Source organism: Mustela erminea, chromosome 10, assembly GCF_009829155.1.
Source record: "Mustela erminea isolate mMusErm1 chromosome 10, mMusErm1.Pri, whole genome shotgun sequence".
In the NCBI taxonomy this organism is placed as follows: Eukaryota; Metazoa; Chordata; class Mammalia; order Carnivora; family Mustelidae; genus Mustela; species Mustela erminea.
In genome coordinates, this window is record NC_045623.1 from 83,500,221 (window position 1) to 83,521,135 (window position 20,915).

The 20,915-nt window shown below is 54.7% G+C and overlaps 2 protein-coding genes across 4 annotated transcripts; both read right to left on the reverse strand.

Annotated features, from left to right (window-relative positions):
- Positions 1 to 2,893: 2,893 nt before the first annotated feature.
- Positions 2,894 to 5,661, reverse strand: GJA4 (gap junction protein alpha 4). 2 transcript variants are annotated; one of them, XM_032302589.1, is made up of 3 exons: positions 5,556 to 5,642; positions 4,752 to 4,979; positions 2,894 to 4,407 (listed from the first exon to the last, which is right to left on the reverse strand). In XM_032302589.1, the coding sequence occupies exon 3, from the start codon at positions 4,388 to 4,390 to the stop codon at positions 3,389 to 3,391; it is 1,002 nt and encodes a 333-aa protein (XP_032158480.1). In that variant the 5' UTR covers positions 4,391 to 4,407; positions 4,752 to 4,979; positions 5,556 to 5,642; the 3' UTR covers positions 2,894 to 3,388. The 2 variants fall into 2 exon arrangements, with proteins under 2 accessions (XP_032158480.1, XP_032158479.1); XM_032302588.1 differs by lacking the exon at positions 4,752 to 4,979 and having other exon boundaries at positions 5,556 to 5,661.
- Positions 5,662 to 12,096: 6,435 nt separating this feature from the next.
- Positions 12,097 to 17,647, reverse strand: GJB3 (gap junction protein beta 3). Of its 2 annotated transcripts, none has more exons than XM_032303166.1 (2): positions 17,314 to 17,647; positions 12,097 to 13,719 (listed from the first exon to the last, which is right to left on the reverse strand). In XM_032303166.1, exon 2 carries the CDS (start codon positions 13,683 to 13,685, stop codon positions 12,873 to 12,875), a length of 813 nt encoding a protein of 270 aa, XP_032159057.1. In that variant the 5' UTR covers positions 13,686 to 13,719; positions 17,314 to 17,647; the 3' UTR covers positions 12,097 to 12,872. The 2 variants fall into 2 exon arrangements, with proteins under 2 accessions (XP_032159057.1, XP_032159058.1); XM_032303167.1 differs by lacking the exon at positions 17,314 to 17,647 and adding an exon at positions 16,698 to 17,292.
- Between the last annotated feature and the right edge of the window lie 3,268 nt (positions 17,648 to 20,915).

Sequence of the window (20,915 nt, forward strand, 5' to 3'; positions counted from 1 at the left end):
GGGTGGGGTGGCAGTGTGGGTTATGCCCTCCCCCTCCAAAGAGGTATGCTGAAGTCCTCGCCTCTAGTACCTCAGAATGTGACCTTATTTGGAAATAGGGTCTTTACAGAGGTCATCAAGTTAAAATGAAGTCATTAGAATGGCCTTAAAATCCAATATGGCTGACGTCCTTATGAAAAAATGTAGACACAGATACGGATACACACAGAGGGAGAATGCCACGTGAAGACGAAGGCGGAGATGGAGGTGATGCCAAGGAATGTCAAAGATGGCCGGCAACTCATGGAAGCTAGGAGAGAGAGGCCTGGAACAGACTCTGCCTCACAGTCCCCAGAAGGAACTGACCCTGCCAACAGCCCGATCTCAGACTCCCAGCCTCCAGGACTCTGAGAGAATAGGTTTCTGTTGAAGGCACCCAGTCTGTGGTGCTTTGTTACAAAAGCCCTAGGAAAAGAGTAAGGTGGGTTGGAGCTTTTAGCCATCCTTCATCCGTAAGTCTTCCCCCGACTGCTCTGCCCCCACCGCCTCTGTGCGGCCCCATTCCCATCCCAGGACAGTATTCTCATTCTTTTTTTTTAAGGTATTATTTGTTTATTTGACAGACAGAGATCACAAGTAGGTAGAGAGGCAGGCAGAGAGAGAGAGAGGGAAGCAGGCTCCCTGCTGAGCAGAGTCAGATGCGGGGCTCGATCCCAGGACGCTGGGATCATGACCCGAGCTGAAGGCAGAGGCTTTAACCGACTGAGCCACCCAGGCGCCCCGAGTATTCTCATGCTTAAACGACAGCCCACTTGCCTTCGTGTTTGTTGACCACCAGCCTAGGACCCAACTCCAGTTCTTGCCCAAGAACCAAGTCCCTGGCCTGACCCCGGACACCAGTCCGAGCTCGGAATGGATGAACTTTGAGGGAAGGGAAGGATACTCTCCTCACTCATCTAAAACTTTCTTCTTTCTCCTTTCCAAATTAGGATGGGTAGGGAATACCTACTGTAAGCACAGGCTTCTACAACCTTCAGGTTGGGATGGCTCTAAGAGACTATCCTCTAACCCACAGATCTGCCCTCTCACCCTGGCTCGGGGAGAATCCCTTGGAAGAGGACCTCAGCCTCTTGGATTGTGCCCTTCTTAAGCACAAGCAGCTTGCTTTCTGCCAAGTCTAACTTGGTCCCTCATTTCATAGTGAATGATGGGCTAGGCCCATGGGGAATAAAAGCAACTCCCCAGTGATCCTTAGAGACTCACTGGGGAGATGGAATGGACTCATACTAAGCAGTAGTTCAGTTTCCTGAGGTAGAGATCATCACTGAGGACTGGCTGGAGAAATCAAGGAGGGCTTCCCTGAGGCAGAAGGACCTGTGATAGCCTTGTTGGAGGCTGAGCTGAATTTTGTTGCATGGCTACTAGGAGCCAGGGACAAGATTGTGCTTCCTCTTGTTTTTATGTCTTGTTCCTTGTGAGGCAGGTAATGTTATCTGCATATTATAGAGGATAGAACAGACTCAAAAAAGTGAAATGACTGAGTTAAGACGGCATGGCTTTGTACATGTCAGAAGCGGCATGGACATTGAGGACCCTCTGATGTCAAAAATCATCTTTCTCTCCGCAATCAGGTACTGCCTTTTCCAGGGTGGTGTAGTGTTTAAAGGACCGGTGAAGCTTGGAAGTGGGGGGAAGTAGTGCTCTGGACTGGCAAAGGACCAATGTGGGAGCACACCCAGATGAGTCTGGGGAACCATGAGGAGGATGGTCTGTTGGATTTCTGGGATTCAGAGGGAACAAGAGGAACCAGAGCTGGAGGAGTTATAGGGCTGTAACTTTCCAGGCTGAGCATTCAGACTTGGCAGGTAAGTAGTGTGTAAGTTAGTTTTGGGGTGAGGGGTGCAGGACTGGTGTTTTGGAGACCTATCTTGATGGAAGTGGAGACAAGTTGCCAACCTGCTTCAAAAGGAGAGACACGTGGCCCCTTGAGATGGACCCAGTCCCCCTTCCAACCCCAGCCCCAGATCTCCCTGGGCAGGAAGGACAACCAGCTTGCTTCTGAAGGCCATTATCTAAGTGTTCTCTTCCACCCATGTCACCTTCCATGAAAGGTCAAGTCTGCCAACACTGGGCTCATCCCCAGCCACACCTCCCACATTCTGGATGGCTCTTCAAGCCATAAGCACCCTCTGAAGCCCCTGACCATCCCTCTTCTCCATGCTTTTGCAGAAACAATGTTCTCTGCTCTAGTACTCCGTGTTTTCTTCACCTTCCCGGTGAACTCCAATCCACCTGTCAAGATCCAGTTCCACTGTTTCCTTTTCTGCAAATGTGATTCCGGCAGGATCTGGTCCCTTCACAGTCTCTTCCCACTTCTCTGTACTGCCATCGTCTGTTCTTACTGAGTTTTTGGTGCATGGGGAAGAGACATGATTCAGGCCCCGAAGTTGCTCTTTCTGGTGGGCAGAGTAGAAAGGACCAAGGTAGGAAGGGGCAAGTGATCTAAGCCTGCCTCCCCAAATACCCAGGGGCCCAGGATGAGGAGGGATAGAGTGCGGGGCCCACTGGAGCTGGACTGTAAAGAGCACGGCTGGCGGGTATGCTTGGGTAGCAGAGTGTCTGGTAAGGAGGTGCACTGCTCAGTGTGGCCGGGGCACTGGATGGCCACGGGGCGCGTGGGGGGCTAGGTAGTGGGAATGGAGAGAGGAGAACCATGTCAGAGGCATTTCAAAAAGTGTTTCAGACTCAGGGCTGCTGAGAGGCAGGATATAGTGGTGTGAGGGTTTAAGGTATGGGTGGAGTTGGGGTTGCGGAGGTCAAAGATCACACAGGACTCCAAAGAAAGGGAAGATGGGCAAAGCAACTGCCCCCCCAACCCTTGGAGGGACATCACAACAGCATCAGTACACACCTAGCCTGTGATCAAGTCTTGTTTATTTTAGAAGCATAAACAGTGGAACTAGGAAGGAGTGATGAGAACAAGACACCAGTCCCCCGGGCAGGGCCAGACCCAGTGCAGGCTCCGTGCATGTGATCAAGGCCGACCCAGCAGCCTCGACCAGCCTTCTCCTGTGAGGGGCACGTGGGCAGAGGGTGGGGTGACACCGGCTCCAGGCTTGCTCTGAACCAGATGAAAAAGTCCAGAGATGCCACAACAGCCTCGGCCAAGAGCACCCCAAGCTGGCTTGGTCCATGCCTGGGGCAAAGTCACATTCTGGCGGGGAAACCACGGTGCCCTCTGCTCACCAGGAAGGCCCCGGATGTTCAAAAACAGGCTGCAATGAGGCTGCCTGGCCAGCAAGCACTGGCTTCCACTGCCCCCCTCATCCCTGCAGTCTTCCTGGAGGGGGTATCCAAGACAGCCACATTTTCTGGAGCCCCTCTGCTGGGTAACAGGAGCTCCAGGCCCCTACACATACTGCTTCTTGGAAGCAGAGCTGTTGGGGCGACTGGGGGATTTCTGGCCACTCTCGGGGGGTGGGTCCAGGAAGAGGGGGGCCCTGGAAGAAGCCAGCCTCTCCTCTGTAGTCAGGTTGGCCCAGTTTTGCTCACTGGATGAGAGCCCGTTGTAGGTGGGGCATGGCGGGGACGAGGGTCCGTCGCCCACAGGGAGGTAGAAGAAGACCTGGTCAGCGTAGGGCTCCGAGGAGTTCCGCTGAGTCGGGGGGGTGTCCTGTCCCGGCGGTGACCTCATCCCCCGGCTGAGGCAGCGGCACAGCAGGTGAGCCAGCTCCAGCACGTTGAGGACCAGGGAGATGAGTCCGACCACCAGCATGAAGATGATGAAGATGGTCTTCTCCGTGGGCCGAGAGACGAAGCAGTCTACGAGGTAGGGGCAGGGTGCGCGCTGGCACACGAACACAGGCTCCATGGTCCATCCATAGAGACGCCACTGGCCGTACAGGAAGCCTGCCTCCAGCACGCTTTTGCAGAGCACGCTGGCCACGTAGGTGCCCATGAGCGCCCCTCGGATCCGCAGGCGACCGTCCTCCGCCACCGAGATCTTGGCCATCTGGCGCTCTATGGCTGCCAGTGCCCGCTCCACGCGTGGGTCCTTGGCCGGCAGCGCCCGTAGCTCCCCCTCCTTCTGCCGCAGCCGCTCCTCACGCCGGGACAGGTAAATGACATGGCCCAGGTAGACCAGGGTGGGCGTGCTGACGAAGAGAAACTGCAGCACCCAGTAGCGAATGTGGGAGATCGGGAAGGCCTGGTCATAGCAGACGTTGGTGCAGCCCGGCTGGGCCGTGTTACACTCGAAATCGGACTGCTCGTCGCCCCACACCGACTCACCAGCCAGGCCCAGGATGAGGATGCGGAAGATGAAAAGCACTGTCAGCCAGATCTTGCCCACCACGGTGGAGTGCTCCTGGACCTGGTCCAACAGCTTCTCGAGGAAGCCCCAGTCGCCCATGGCTCCCCGGCCTCCGTCTGCAGGAAGACAGAGGACACGGTCAGCATGACATCCACCTCAGTCAAACGAGCAACAAATCTGCGGGGAGGGGGGCTGTGCCCATTGTGCCTATAGGGACACTGAGGCTCAAGGACAGGAAGGGACTGGTGTGGGGGCTCACACCCAGCAGGGCGGTCAGGACTGACAAAGGCTGATCTTTGGATGAGGGCTACTAAGCTCTGACAAAATATGTTAGGGTCCTTGTCTTGTCATGCATCTGTGCCCTCTTGCTCCCAGCCAGAGTCCCAGGATGACACAGCTCAAGATTTGGATCCAGCTGAGGCTCCTGAACTAATGGGAACAGAGAATTTGAGGAACTTACCTAAGGTCACACAGCTGTGCTATGCCCCTCCTTCCTTTTGCCAGTGACAGGCTGTGTGTCCCCAGATTGTGGGGGTGGTGGCAGTGCTATCTTCAGCTTCTCAGGGGGCCCAAAGCCTCGGTCCCCACTCTCCTGTCCATTGTAGCTCACCCAGCTGCCCTCACTCTAGCCTTTGAGCTTGTGGTGGGGGAGCGTGTGGGAGGGGGGTTAGATGCTAAAGGCAGCACCCTGTAACAGTTCCACCTGTCAGCAATAGTGACCACCTGCCCCTTCAGTGTGGACACTGAGCTTACCCTCTTTCTCCATCCCTCCCCCCACCCCTCACCGGCCCCAAGCCCGTGGTGGTGCCTCATTCTAGACTCTAAAGAATTATCATAGCAGAGTGGAGGCGCAGGCCACAAAGTTCCCAGAAGGTTGGGGAGGGGAAAGTTGGGGAGGGAGGGCAGGGGAGGGGAGCAGGGAAGGGTGCAGGGGTGGTCCTTCTTCCTCAGATCAAAGCTGTTTCGAGCCAGGTCTCACTCCCTCTTGCTAACTAACCCTGGGTAAGTAAGTGTCAGCCTTGGCAGCTGAGTCTTCTCGCCTGTAAGACCGAAATACTCTCACCTCCCAGGGTTTTAAGAACACCGTGAAAGAAGGTTGGAACACGGCTTAGCAGAGAGCCTGGCGGCAGGCAGGCTGGGTGAGCGTAGCCGTGGGGGCGCCCCCCCCCCGACCCCACAGCCCCCCTCAGCCCCTGGCCGGTGGCGGACGTGTCCCCCGCTCGCTGGCAGGTGGCGCCCCGGGCCCCACCCCAGCCCCACTCACCGCCTGCCTGCCTGCGGGCGGCCCAGTGGCAGCGGGGAAGCCGACGGCGGAGCAGCGCCCGCGGGAGCCCTGCTGGACGGCGCCGGGCGGCGGGGGCGCCTTAAATAGCGCGGAGGGGCGGGGTGGGGGCAGGAAGCGCGGCGGGAGGGCGGCGGGGCGCTGTTCAGAGCGGGGGGCGGGGACCAGGAGGTGCAGCGTCCGCGAAGCCAGGCTCGAGGAAGGGGCCGGGAGGTGGCCGTGAGAATTCGGGGTGTGGAAGGGGCTGGAGAAGCCTCTGGCGGCCCCTTCTTCACCCTCAGCGCGGTTTTCGGGCCGGTAAACCTCCTAGCCTGTTTCTCCGGCTCTGGAACAGGAGTTCTCCGGGGCCAAGTGTTTCCAGGGTGGCTGGATTTGAAAGGATCATAGCGAGAACTTTTTGATCCTGCAACTGACCTGAGGGCTGTGAGGGATGGGCAGATGGGGATGAGGGTGTGGGGGCCTCTGGGGAAGGGCCTTTCCTTGACCTTGGGGGCCTCTCGTCCTAGGTTGGAAGGAGGGAGAAGGCCACTCAATTTTTAGGTGGCCTCAGGGTGCCCCGCACTGTGCGAGGACTTGGCAGTGGAGGCTGTCAGGGCTGGGGAACCACTCTGGGAGACACGGGTTATATCTGCCCTCCCTGGAGGCTGTGGTGGATCTGGGCTCTCACCCCAGCCTGAATTCTTGCCGAGTTCTCCAACATCCCCACTCCTGGGCAGGCAATCAGAGGTCACTAAGCAGCTCCCACAGGTCACTGGAGACTGTAGAGGAGGGGCTCCCTACTTTTAGTTTGGATCCCACTCTCATGCCTCTACAGGAGGGGAGGGCACCCAAAGCAATTAAGGAGGTGGGTGGAACCTGCCCCGGGGTCATTTAGGCACCACCCTGTGGATGACCGCTAATGAGGGTCTTCTGTGCTCCAAGTATTGTAAGGGGGGCGGGGCGGGAATTAGACCATAAACCAGCCAGGTGTAGGCTCTGGCCTCCTGCTCTCACTGGCTGGTACAGGAGGCAGGAGTTGAGCATCTCAGCCCTTGGGTAAGGGGAATGTTGTAAATATGGAAGGTTTTTCCGGAGAACTCCAGGGGGACTCAGAGAGGACTGGATCAGCCGGTTGAAAGGGCTCGGGGATCGTTCTGGGAAGAAGGGGCAACATGAGCAAAGGTCAAGGATTGCAAAGACCTGGGTTGCTGCCCCTAGGGTGCTGAGACTTTGCTGGGCAGAAGCAGAAGACCCTAGAAGCTGAGACGTTGCTGCTGATGCCTGTGCCTCAGTTTCTTCCTCTGTAGAACGGGGATAGTAATGGTTCCTATTGTGTAGGGTTGATAGGAGGTCCAGTCAGCACATAGCATGGTATCGGTACCCAGAAAGTTTTCAAGTGAGTGGTGGCTCAGAACGTGACAAAATAGTTGTGGCCAAAAGGGGTCTGTGGATTGGTCTTGGTGGGAGCAGACAGGGCTCAGGGGTGGACTGGTGGGGGAAACAGGGCAGCTAAGGAAAGGGAATGTGGGAGGTGGGGGCTGAGGCCTGGGGGCAGGTGGCAGAAAGGTCCTTGTTTTTCCACAATAAGATTCAGTCCTTGGACTCCCAGTGCCCCAGCGCCGGGTCCCTGAGAATCCTGCCTCCAGACCCTAGCAGGGAGACTTCTGGGGCAGCCCGTGTGGAGGGCTTGGCTCAGATCTCAGACCTTCAGGATCAGGCTGAGCTGGCTTCCCCTTCCAGGCCTGTCCCTCTGGGCCAGGCTGAGCAGAGCCTCCTGGATTTCCAGAGTTGACAACCTCGCCCACTTAGTTCTGACCCCTGAGGGCATGAGAACGGAGGTCCCTGGAGGCCAGTTCTTACCACACCCCCAAGACAGCCTCTGCTCCCAGAGTTCCTCTCCTGCTGCTGGGCCCAGACTCTCCCAAGCCTTTCTGATCCCATCTACTGGAAGGAGGGAGGAGCAGGTAGAGACCGCAAGGCCCCAACCCCTGTTCTCAGCCCTTCCTTAGGGGCTCTGGGGGGTCAGGGTTTGAATGACCAGGCCCCTTTCAAAGGAAAACCAGGGCGGGATCAGCCAAGACAGTAATCCCCACAACCTGCTCTCTCCGCCTGGGAGACATCCCTGGATGGGATGGAACCCCACATCTCCCTCTGTTCCCATTACCCTGACCCTGAACGGGCCACTGTCTCAATGGCCTCCTAGCTGGTCTCCTGGCCTCCAGCCTCCACCTTTCCCCATAGAGCTGACTGCACAGTGCCTTGCTTAGAACACTCTGTGGCTCCCCATTGCCTTCTCCAATTTCCTCTGTGATTCAGTCTTCCTCCTTACTCTGTTTCTCAGCGCACTCTGCCCGGGTCTGCACCTTCCCCCTGCAGCACCCTCACATGCTGAACCTGCGAGGGCTTCAGGATTTTGCTCCACGTCACCTTCTCCCTGAAGTCAGTCCCCTTGCTGGCCTCCGCCTCCACTGGCTTACTCGGGAGCCTTTGTGCCTTCAGCAGCTCAGGTCCTACCCCAGGGTACACTGTTCTATTTTGGGGTTTTTCATTGTTGTTCTTAAAAATTTTATGCATAATGGTGGTAAAAAACATAACATAAAATTTACCGTCTTAACTATTTGAAAATGTACCATTTAGTAGTGTTAAGTACGTTCCCACTGTTGAGGAACAGAGCTCCAGAACTTCTTACATTTGCAAATCTGAAACTCTGGACCAGTTAAATAACTCCCTATTTGCCCTCCTCCTGCCCTAGGTGCATATTTCCCTGTGTCTACCCCCTCCCATCCAGCCCCACTGGACTGTGGGCCCCCTGTGGGCGGGCAGCTGGGTCTTGCTTATATCCCCAGCACCTAGCAGGACCCCAGGCTCATGTATGAATTTACTAATTCAACAAGTTTGTACTGAGCACCCCCTGGAGCTGTGGCACTTAGACACCGGAGACCATCGAGGGGACGACAGCCAAAGTCCCTGCCCTTGTAGATAGGACACTCTAGCTATGGGGAGACAGAATACAGAACCTTCTGATTGGTGATCAATGCTATGTGGGAAGCAGGGAGGGGGGAGAAGGGAGAGGGTGCGGGGTGGGGGGGCAGTTTCCATGTTGAACAGAAGAGAGGAGATACTCTCTCTAAGGGGCTGACGTTTTGATGCATACCCTGAAGGAAGAAGGGAGTCTTGTGGCTCTCTGAGGGAGAGTCTTCCAGAGGAGGGAACAGAGAGTGCAAAGGCCCTGAGGCAGGAGCGTGCCTGGTGTTTCCTGCTTGAGGGACAGCAGGAGGTCAGTGTGGCTGGAGTGAGGTGAGCAAGGGGTAGAGAGCATGCTGGGGAACACGGAGGGTGTGGGGTGGGACACATCTTAGAGGCCCCTTAAGGCCTGTGGGAGGTGTCTCGGCGTGGGTGAGGGGGTTTGGGTCAGGGAGCAACATGGCCTGACTTGGGTTTTATAGGCTCATCAGGGCTGTGCTGCTGAGAATAGACTGAGGGGGTGAGTGGCGAATGCGGACTCCACTGCCCTTCATGACAGGCCTTGTTGCTCAGCTGCGGGAGTCTGGGCAGCTGACAGCCTCCCGCAGCTGGCACCGGCAGGTCTGCCCCCACTGTCCAGGTGGCCAAACTCTGTGGGATGGCCCCAGGTGGGGACGGAGCCAAGTGGTGGTCAGGGACTCCTCTCATGGGCCATCTTTGTCTAATGGACACAGCGCCCTGGGACAGATCTTGTTGTTCGGTCCTGCTTCCTCCCCTTCCCATTCTTCTGCTTTCCCAGGCTCAGGGCAGGAAGCAGGGACATTGTTGAAGTAATCCAGGGGGTAAGATGATGTGGTTGTCTTAGCTCAGGCTGCTAGAACAGAATAGCATGGACTGGGGGATGGAGTGGGGGAGATGGGGAGGGCTCAGACAATGGACATTTACTTCTCACAGTTCTGGAGGCTGGAAGTCCAAGAACAGGGAGCCAACATGGTTGGGTTCTTGGTGAGGACCTGCTTCCCAGTTTTTGCAGGTCTGTCGTCTCATTGTGTCCTCACACGGTGAAGAGAGAAAGGTCATCCTCCTTGTGTCTCTTCTAAGGGCACTAATCCCATTCTTGAGGGCTCCATCTCGAGGTGCCCCATTTCCATCACATTGGAAATTAGGATTTCAATGTGTGAATTTTGGGAAGACACAAACACTCCATCTGCAATAGGAGGCTTGGACCAGGGTGATGAATATGAGATAATGCGGACCTTGGGCTGCACGGTGGCCCACGTGACTTCACGCAGCAGGTGGGCCTGTGAGGGTCGTGTATCTGAAATCCAAATCTATCCGATCCACGATTGAAGGAAGCTTGCAAGTGAATCCTCCTCCGATGAGGAAGGAGGAGATAGAGGCGTGGATCCCGAGAAGAGAAGGCTGGCATGAGAGCCACCTTGTGGTGACAGCCCGGTCTGCCGGGGACTCTGGATGGTGAACGCATCCTGAGCTGCCCGGCTCAGAACAGCTCTCAGGCCACACGTGGGACACACAGAGCAGGCAGAGTCCCTAATCGACAGTCCTCGTCCACAACCTGGAGAAGATCAGTCGTGCTGGGATAGCTGATGACATCCTCCAGGTGCTCTGACCTCCAAGCCACCCGTGACCAAGCAGCTGAAACCGTCCTGGAGGATGTTGGGATGTCTGGCAGCAAGTAGGAGAGATCAGCCTTCCCTGAGACCTTTGCAATCATCCAGTCGGAGCTGGGACTGACCTATGATGTGGCCTGGGCCAGGAGCACACTGCTGCTTAGATATTTACTGGACACATTAGCACAGTACTGCTGCGTTACCTAAAGGACCTCCTATCTGTATAACCAGCCGAGGAGTAGGTACTGTTCTGAGTGCCGGGCTGCATATGTTCCCTTGTCCCTCGGATCAACTATCTACCCTGCTCTGTGTCCTGGAGGCTGAGCCCTACCGAATGCCTCCCTGGGCTCCCTTGCCTTCCAGATTCTGGTTGGGCTGGGTCGGTGGGAGCCGCTGGCCAGCAAGCAGGAGATGTGATGGTGAAGTTGGGGTATTTGGTTGCCGGGGTTGAATGCATCCTGCAGCTCCAATGTGGCCCTTGCCTATGATAACCCTGTCCCTAGACTCAGGGCACTGAAGTGGTCTTTGTAGGTTTCCTTAATTATGCCCATACCTTTCAATTTATTTTTTTTCTTTTCAGAGAGCAAGAGTGAGAGAGAGAGAAAGATAGAGATAGGGAGCATGAGCAGGGGGAGTGGCAGAAAGAGAGGGAGAGAGAGAATCTCAAGCAGGCTCCATGCCCAGTGCAGAGCCTGATGTGGGGCTGGATCTCATGACCCTGAAAATCATGACCTGAACCGACATCAAGAGTCGGATGCCTAACCAACTGAGCCACCCAGGTGTCCCAATCATGCGCATGCCCTTTTAAAATAATCCCTCAAGGAAACTCTAAGTTATTGGGTTCGAATGTGCCATCTGTTTCCTGTTGGGCCCCTGACTGATGCAATTCACTGTCCTGATGACAAGACAGAAATCCTGAACGTTTGCCCACGTGCAAGTGTGTGTGGTGACGATGGTCATGAAGTGGTTAAGCTATGATTCCGACCTGGGGGCTGGGTGTCAGCCCAACCCCAGGCCCTTGAAACTTGGCGGGCTTACCCACCCCACTAATGACCACATGTAAGAGCAAAGGTGAGCCGCAGCCTGTTCTGTGGATGGCCGTGATCTGCCCTCTCCTTGCCTGCATTGGCTCTTGGCTCACTGCTCCTAGATTTCTGGCTGCTGGCCTTGGCTTTGATAGTCACTAAATGTTTTTCTGGATTCGTAGAGCCCCACACTCCCTTTTGCTTTCCATTCTGGTCTGTCCTGGATGCTGGTGTCCTCTAAATTGCAGGTCACCGCACGGTGCTGGGAGTGGGGCTGTGAACCACCCCAGCATCTGGTTAGGGCCAGAGATGAGGGTGTTTTGTGCCTCCCCACCCCCATGACTCCTCCACCCCCATCGCGCTCCCCTCTGGGCTGTTGGAATTCAGCTCCCACCCTCTGTGTAGTTTCAGCATCCAGCCAGGACCCTGGTGTGCTGGAAATGCTCAGGGAATGTGGAAGGAGCCGGTTAATGTTTGAGTGACCCTGGGACTCAGGTCTTTAGAGGAGACAACTGGGCCGCTGTGAGCACATATGAGGAGTCAGAGTATGAATAACAGGGATTTTGTGTACACAGGGTGGGGATGTGGGTTCTTGATGGCAGTGACTGGCTTATAAACGTGGTGGGAGTCTGAGTTGTCTACAGAGAGGGCAGTTACTGTGTGTGCTCAAGGCAGTCTGACTATAAAGGCTAGAAGGCCCGTTGCACTGGGAGCACAGCGCCCTCTTGTGACCACCCCTATAATCACAACATTTATTTCGGGAGGTTCCAACCCACAGCCCCACGGGGATGAACCCTCCCCGCAGCCTAACTTCTGCTCCAGCCTTGGCCACAGGCGCGGAGCTCTCTCCACTCCTGAGGTCTACCTTCCCTGCCCTCAGGGTCTTGTGGGTGGGAGTGCAGAACAGAGGTCGGAGCCAACCTGTATAAAACACAAACTTTATTGATTTCAAGAAACATCTATCTTGAGTCTCTGGGAGCTCGGGTCTGAGAGCCTGGCACTAAGTTGAGCACATTTGTGGGGAGAAGATGGGAGCAAAGTTGTCTGAACCTGGGGGGAAGAGGACTGGGCAGAAGGGGGCTTCCCCTGAAGGCAGTGGGGACTGGGAAGGTCCCTGCGTATCTCAGGAGGGGTTGGTGTCAGCAGAGCCTCCTCCCGCTCCGGCTCACAAGTTCACTCTCAGCCCTACAGACTTCCCACTGCTTAGAGACTACCTCCTTCCCACCCCAGAAATCTGGGTGTTCCTCCCAAGGAAATGGAGATTCCCTTGGATCTGGTGCATCCAGCCAGGGCAAGCATCTCCCTCTTTGTGATCTCCAGGCTTCTCTCTGCACCTGCTGTTCTTTCTGCTAAGAAGCACTCCTGCCTCTCTGACATTACTTCCTCAGTGAAGCCGGGCCTGAGCACCTCCTCCTGGGTCAGGTAGAAGCCCTCTGCGAGCCCCCTAAGTGTCCCCTTGCATGCAGTAGTGAATTAGCTTGTTTCAACCTCTGTCTCCCCTGGCTCTGGGTTGGGAGAATTTTACCCAGGTCGACAGCACAGTGCCCAGTGCACAGGAAGTCTGCCAGCAATGAAATTAGATAGATTAGTGAATTCAAAAGGAGGGGGGTGCACCCCGCACCTGTAGGGCCCCTCTATCAGTGCAGTACTGCCCCCACCTCTCCCCCCTGGTAGCCCCAGGGCTGCTCCCCACCCTGTGGTCAGATGGGGGTCATGGTGGGCGCTGACGCGTGCCCCTTGTCATCACCAGAGTCAGAGCCCAGCTCCCCGGCCTCCACCAGCTTGTGGTGGCAGCGGCAGGTGGAGGCTCGGCTGGTGGAGGATGGGAGGCTGCGGCTTTTGGAGGACTTGTTCTTGGCTATGCCCCGCAGGACCCTGTGGAAGATGAGGTAGCAGATCTCGCAGATGGTGAGCACAATGCAGACCGCCGACGCCCCGACCATGAAGTAGGTGAAGATCTTCTTCTCGGTGGGCCGGGCGATGTAGCAGTCCACGATGTTGGGGCAGGGAGCGACGTTGGCGCACTGCACCAGGCGCGGCATGCCGAAGCCGTGCCACAGTGTATGCAGCACGTACAGGAACAGGAACTCGATGGCCAGTTTGAAGATGAGGCTGAACAGGTATGTCCACCACAGGCCGCCATGCTTCTTGCCCGCGTTGGCGTACAGCTTGGCGCACTGGTCGCCGTGCTTCTGGCGGTGGCGGCGCTCGCGCTCCTCGCGGTAGGCCACGTGCAGGATGACCAGCAGCGATGGGCACGTGACGAAGATGAGCTGCAGGGCCCAGAGGCGGATGTTGGAAATGGGGAAGAAGTTGTCGTAGCAGACATTGGTGCAGCCCGGCTGCTTGGTGTTGCAGTCAAAGTCCTTCTGCTCGTCCCCCCACACGCGCTCTGCGGCCACCACATACACCAGCACGCGGAAGACGAACACCACCGACAGCCAGATGCGCCCGAACGCCGTAGAGTACTTGTTCACGCCGCTCAGGAGGGCCTGGAGCGTCTTCCAGTCCATGGTGCCTGGTGGGGGTGCCGGGGGCCGTGCCCACCTGACAGGATAAAGGGAAAAAAAGGTGTTCGTGACCAGGGGACATTTGTTGAGCATTTCCTATGTGCCAAGTGCTGTTCTGAGTTCTTTATGCGGATGGATTCGTGTGATCAACCAATGACCCTCTGAGGTCAGGACCGTTACTGTTCTTTCCAAACCACAGGTAGGATACAGGCACAGAGACGTTAAGTGACCTGCCAGAAGTCACAGAGCATGCAGGCCCGAAGGAAGGGAATGTGCCTTTGCTGATTAACAGTCACCATTTATGCAGCATTTACTGTGAGCCAGCCACCGAGTTAAAGTTCTGTGCCTTGTTATTTCCTTTAGTCCTTAGAATGACCCCACGAGGAAGATACTATGGTGCTCCTCATTTCCAGATGAAGATAACAGTTGCACTGGGCACATAGTAAATGCTCAGTAAATGCTGGCCACTCATTGTGAGAGCTAGAGAGAAGTCACTCTTAAAATGATAAATGGATTCAAGGTCTGGCTGTTGGTGCCAGGGCTGTGCTCTCCACCACCTCCCCTCCCCTTTGCTGGATGCCTGACCCAGGCTGGATTCTTGCAACTTTCTTATATGCCTTGCTACCTACCATCTTGTGAGGGTGGGGGTCATGGGCCTCTCGGGGCCAAGGGCAGACCACCCCCAAATGGGGGCACTTTGGTATGAAGATTGTTTTAAGTTAAAAGCAATTTAAACCCATTAGATTCAGGAAAAGATCTTTACCTCTTTTTCAACTGCCTGAAAGAATTCAGACAGAGGACCTAGTCCAGGAAGAGACCTACCAGCACAGATAACTACATTTTTTTTTTTTTTTAAGGAGAAGTTCTTTTTTTTTTTAAAGATTTTATTTATTTATTTGACAGACAGAGATCACAAGTAGGCAGAGAGGCAGGCAGAGAGAGAGAGAGAGAGAGAGAGAGAGAGAGGGAAGCAGGCTTCCTGCGGAGCAGGGAGCCCGATGCGGGGCTCGATCCCAGGACCCTGAGATCATGACCCGAGCCGAAGGCAGCAGCCCAAACCACTGAGCCACCCAGGTGCCCCCAGATAACTACATTTTTATATGAACTAGGTATGGTAGGCAAGGAGGAACCTAGCAAGGCTTATTTGATCAAAGTCCTCTACATCCCACTGTTTTTGAGTGGACCTGGCAAATATTTGCTTCCCAAATATTTACTCATTTTCACCTGTGAATTGTATTCCTTCCCTTTGAAGTCCCTGACCCCTAGTCCCTTCTCTTTAGTTCAGGATGACATATATATCTCATTTTGCTTGTCTTTGGAATTTCTTATCTGTGTGGATTTCCCTTACTGAACTAAATTTTCTCCTGATAATCTCTCTCCTTCATTCTTAGTCAATTTCATTCTTAGTCCAGAGAGAAGAACTTAAAAGGGAGGAGGAAATTCTTCCTCCCCGATAACCCCATTCTACAGAGAGGAAGCAGGTTTAGAGAGGAGAAATGGCGTCCCCAAGGTCTCACAGTCAGTAGGTGGTGAAGCTGGGAGACCAGATCAGGTTGGGGGTGAATGTGGGAGGTAATAATGGTCTGGCTCCCAGCATACCAGATCCAGGGAAACTCTAGAGACAACCTCCCCTCCCTGTGCCAAAGCTGGGGCTCCTGCCAGAGCTGGGGGGAGACCCAGCTCCCCCAGCCATGCCGGATACCAAGGCTTTGTGATAGGGAGACATTGTATTCAGGCCGCGGAATCACACATTTTCCTCCCAGTTCTGGAATGACTCAGAGGGTGTGGACGGGTGGGTCTGCATGAGTACATCTAGTGTCTGGATGCTGCCTTGGGTGTGGGAACACGTGTGTCTCCATGTGCGTGTGTGGGCCTGTGTGCACATGTGGGCGCTCTTGGAGCTGGCTTTGTGACTCTGAGCATGCATGCTGCCTGTGGGTCCCAACCCTGCATGACCGCTTCTCACCCCTCCACTGCTACTGCCCTGCCTCAAGCCCCATCACTCCTGCTGGTATTATTGCCAGAGCCTCCTCACTGGACTTTCAGCATCCGGTCCTGGACCCTTAGAGTCCATGAAATTGGATCACGTCACTCACTTGTTTAAAACTTTCTACTAGCTTCATGTTACAGTTAGAATGAAACCCCAGATTCTACATTCTTGCCTTCATCTCTTACTATCTCACCTTAATTATCTCTGCTCTGGCCACACTGGGAGATTTGGGAGTTCTGCAATTATCCTTGCTGCCTGGAATGCTCTTTCTCCAGAACCCTGGAGGGTGGCTGGATGGGTCTTTCTCATCCCTGAGGCCTCTCTGCTCAAGCATCATCTTAGTGGCCTCCACAGATTACTCTGGATCTAGGAGCCCCTGCCCTCCTGGTCACTCCACTCCCGTCCCCTTTATTTTCTTCCTTGAATTTAATCACCATTTGAAATTAAATTAATAGTTTTTGTTGTTGTTCTTATTTATCGTCTGTCTCCCTTATTAGAATGTCAACTCTGTCTTGCTTACTGCTTTATACTTAGTGCCTAGTGCTTGGCGCATTGGAGATATTCAATAAATACTGGGTAAATAAACAAATGCATGGTGACTTCTCAGAGAGGCAGCTTGGAGGGAAGGGCTGTGAGGTGTGGGCAGGAACCTCCAGGAACAATGGTAGCTGGACAAGGACTTCTCCACTCTGGACAGAAGGAGAAGGCACAGCTGCTTCTCAACCCCTCATCTCTGCTGATGCCTCTTCTCTGGGAATCTCCAACAGGACAGTGTGACTGAGAGACCCTCCTTTTCTCCCCCACTTGCTCCCTGAGACTTGGCCTTTGGGGAGGGGCCATGGAATGTGCATGGAGAGGAATCATAGCTGGATTCCAGTCTCAGCTCTGCCACTTACTAGCCCAGTGACTTCTAAGAATCCCTTGATAGTTTTAACCTCCATTCCTTATCTCTAAAGGGAAAGAATTCTTACTTTCTTGAGCTGTTCTAAGAGTCATAAACCATTCCCTCCCCAGGCCCCACTCACCTGATGGCAGTTCAAAAAAACTGAAGTGGTGGTTGGAGGCCCTCCTCCAGCCGTGGGACAAGAGGGGCCCTGTCACCGGACACCCATCGGGGGCGGCCCCCTTCTGGGTCCCCACGTTCCACCTTCCGGTCCTGTCTGCCCAGTCCCGTCTGACACACCCCAGGGACTCGACTCACCCGCAAAGAATTTCCCTCCAAGCCCAGAACCGGGACTGGTGGAGCCAGTCTGATTACCCCCAGCTTGCCCCCAACACCACCTCCCGGCCATCCGCTTTTTCCTAGCCCGGGGACCAAGTCCTCGCCGAGCTGTCGCCACACTCCGGAACGCCACCGCCGCGACCACCTCCTTTCCCTCCCCCTCCAACTGAGCTTTCTCCTCCACCGACCCCACTCCCTTCCCCAGTTTCCCTCCATTCCGGGCGGCTGGCGAGCTTGCGGACGTGGGAGGAGGGTGTCCCAGAACTTTCCAGCCCCTGGAGCCCCCACCCCACCCAGGATCGAGGGGCGAAAAGGCAGTGGGGGTGCTGGGGGAGACCCCTTGCACCATCTCTCCCCCACCAACAGCACCCGGGGTCTCCCGGGAGCGCTCGGGTCCCGGGACCCCCACCCGCACTCACCGGGAGCCCGCGTCCGGGAGCCCTGCGCGGGGAGGTGGGAGCCGGACTCTCCAGCGGCGACCCGGCACTGGGCGACTGGTGCAGCCCTGGGGGCGGCGCGGAGGGAGGGAGGGTCGGGGAGGAGCCTCGGAGCCCGCCGGGCCGCCGGGGGTCCGCGTTTAGTGCCGCGGCCACCCGCTACCGGGGCCGCCTTCCGAGGGCCCCGTCGCTGCTCGGAGCCTCGGTTTCTTCATGTGGGAAATGGGGGCATCGGCGGCCATGGGCAGGGCTGGGCGAAGGCTCCAATGAGATCAGGGGCGGGAGGCACTCTAGACTGTGAAGTGCCGTGGCCCGGGACGGCCTGCAATCCTGACTCGCCCACGCGCGTTACCAGGGCTACCGTGTCCGCGCCCTGCCCGGCGCAGTGCCCGCCCGGTGGCCGGCCTGGACCTGGCTGGGGAGTGGAGGGGGGCACCCTGGGGGTCTGCCCTCCCGTCACCACGGCCCTTCACGGCGGCGCCCCGCTCGGGCGCTGTGTCCTCCGCGGAAGCGGAGGCTCCCACACCTTGGAGAACCAAGTGGGGAGCCGACTCTGCGTCCACACTGGAAGGGGCAAGGCGAATCCGGAAAGGAGATGGTGGGGGGATCTTTTGTCTAGGGGTGAGGACAGGAGGGAGAGGGGTGGTTGCCTGAGTTATGTCCAGAAGCAGATCTTGTGAGAGGCGGGTGGGGGTGTTGGGGGCAGAGAGATCCCTTGCCCTAGACACTCTGCGGAAGGAGGGGGGCCAGCAGCTGGGCTGCAGCTGGGCTGGGCTCTGGGGACAAGGACGCTTTGTCTTAGTTATTAGTGTGCTATGACAAGGAACCTTCCCAGCCTCCTTGGAGAAACCTCAGGGTTTCTGACCTCCCGGGGAGTCCTGGGATCTTAGTCCCCTTGGGTCCTGAGCCCTCAGTCTCCGCAGAGATGGTATTGCTAACACAAGGGTGACTCTGCGTGGCAATTTCCCAGGACTGTTCTGGCTCACACCTGTGGCCCCAGTGTAATTAACATCACCCCCTCACTCTCAAAAGTATCCCAAACCTGGGAAGATCACCCTACCTACTGCTCATTTTGGTGGAGAACTAACCCTGCATTGGACACTCAGAAACATATTTGTGCCAGATATGGCCCAAAGACTATTTCTTCCTCCCTGGATGAGGAAGGCATGATCCTTCCCCAGAGTGAGAAAACCAGGTACAGAGAGGTTAGGTGACTTGCCCAGGATCCTACAGAGAATAAGGAGCAGACCGGCCTCTGGAGGTCTTGGCTGTGTGGTTTCTGGATGGCACAGAGCCACAGGGCAGAGACCATCTTTTACTTAGTGGGCCATGGCCCCTGAAAATCGTTGCTGAGGCTCAGGGCTGGGGTGGTCCGGGTGTTTCTGTGTTTCTGTTGATGCAGGAGTGGGGTGGGATGTGTGGGTGTGACTGTCCTGTGAAGGTGCAGGACTCTGCCATCTGTTCCCTACCACGCGCTGCTCTCCAGCGTCTCAGAGCAAACCTGCTCTCCACTTTCTTGGTTTTTTTTTTAAAGATTTTACTTATTTATTTTAGAAAGAGAGCTTGAGAGGAGAGAGGACAGTGGGAGAAACACTCTCTGGCGATCAGAGAGCCTCATGTGGGACTCAATCCCAGACTCCAGGATCATGACCTGAGCAGAAGGCAGTTGCTTAACCAACTGAGCCACCCCGGAGGCCACCCCCCCACCCTTTCTTGTTTTGAACAACATTTCCATCCCTATAGCAGGTCACAGAGACAGCCCTGTCCAGATCACCACGGATCTCCATGATGCGACATCAAACAGTCTGTCCCCACCCTCCTGGGCCTGCAAAAGCACCTGACACCGTTGACCACTGCTTCCTTCTCAAAAGGCTTTCTTCCTTCAGCTTCCTTGACACCACACTCCCAGTTTCCTGGCGCCTTGGAGGCCTCACAAGCTATTGTCCAGTGTGGGCATGTCCCAGGACTCAGCCTTTTCTTTCTATGCGAGCTCATCCAGCCTGGGGGCTTTCCATACTTTCCCCTGCTGATAAGTCCTGCGTTTCTTGTGCTCCCCCTAACTTCTCCCAGAACACCAGACTGCCCACCTGACCGCCAGGTTTCCAGTTACTTGATTTTCCTTCCCGAGGTCAACTCTCCATCTTTGACTGTAGAGATACTCTTTGATGCTTTCCTGAGGGAGGTACACTACGCCCCTGGTTCTGTACTTCTCTATTTAAAAAATTTTTTTAAATTATTTTTTAAGAAGGATTATGTAGTTTATTTATTTTTAAAAGTTTTTTTTTTTTAAAATTTATTTGACAGAGAGAGACACAGTGAGAGAGTGAACACAAGCAGGGGGAGTGGGAGAGGGAGAGGCAGGCTTCCCACCGGGCAGGGAGCCTGCCCTAGATCCCAGGACTCTGGGACTATGACCTGAGCCAAAGGCAGACACTTGGAGACTGAGCCACCCAGCCTCCCCTGCACTTGGCTATTTTTAAAAAAGATTTTATTTATCTATATATTTGAGAGAGAGAAACAATGAGAGAGAGAGAGAGCGTGAGCAAGTGAGTGGGGGGAGGGGCAGAGGGAGATGGTGAGGGAGCAAATCCCAAGCAGATTCCACACAGAGCATGGAGCCCTATGCAGGGGCTGATCTTGTGACCCTGAGATTATGACCCGAGTCGAAACAAAGAGTTGGTCTCTTAGCTCACTGAACTGCCCAGGTGCCCCCTTTGCTATTTTTAACAAAATATAGGATATTTTTCCTCTATTGGTAGATACAGAACTACCTCATTTTTTTCTCATAAAACAGCTGACTAGTATTCCATACTATTTACTATAATATATTTAATCAGTCCCATATTGATGAAAATGAAGGCAGCTTCTAATTGTGAATTTCCTTCCTTCTATTATAAACACCACTGTAATAAACATCCTTGGACAAACATCATTTAACACATTTTAAAATTAGGTCTATAGGATATATTCCTAGAAGTGGAACTTTGGGGTTAAAGTTGTATGCCCATTTGTACTTCAGATAGATAATGTCAAATCTTCTCCAGAAATGTATTCGTTTCTGCTACCACCAGCCATGAGGGCCTGTTTCCTGGACTCCTTGCCAAGGTGGAGTGTTAACCACCTGTGGCAATCTTTGCCAGTGATATCTCATTATACTTCTATTTTGCATTTCTCTTACTACGAGTGAGCACGAGCATCTTTGGATAGACTCAACACCCATTTTATTTTTCTATCAACTGTCCTTTGCTTTTACCCGTTTTTCTACCGGATGGTTGCCTTTTGAATTAGAGATTTCTTAGGAGATCTTTATATATTCAAGAAAGAAGCCCTCTGTCTATGATACAAATAAAAAAGGTCTCTCCCTCCCTGTTTCACACTTGCATTTTGACTTTGTATGTGGAGTTTTTGCCGTGCAGAATTAAAACATTTTTAATGTAGTCACATGTATCAATCTTATCTTTTATGGCTTCTGGGTTTGGTCATAATTAGAAATGCCTTCCCCACTCTGAAAGCCCAAAGAGTTTTCCTCCCATGGTTTCTCCTAGCTAAAGTAGTACTTTAATGATATAAATCAGATTGTTGTC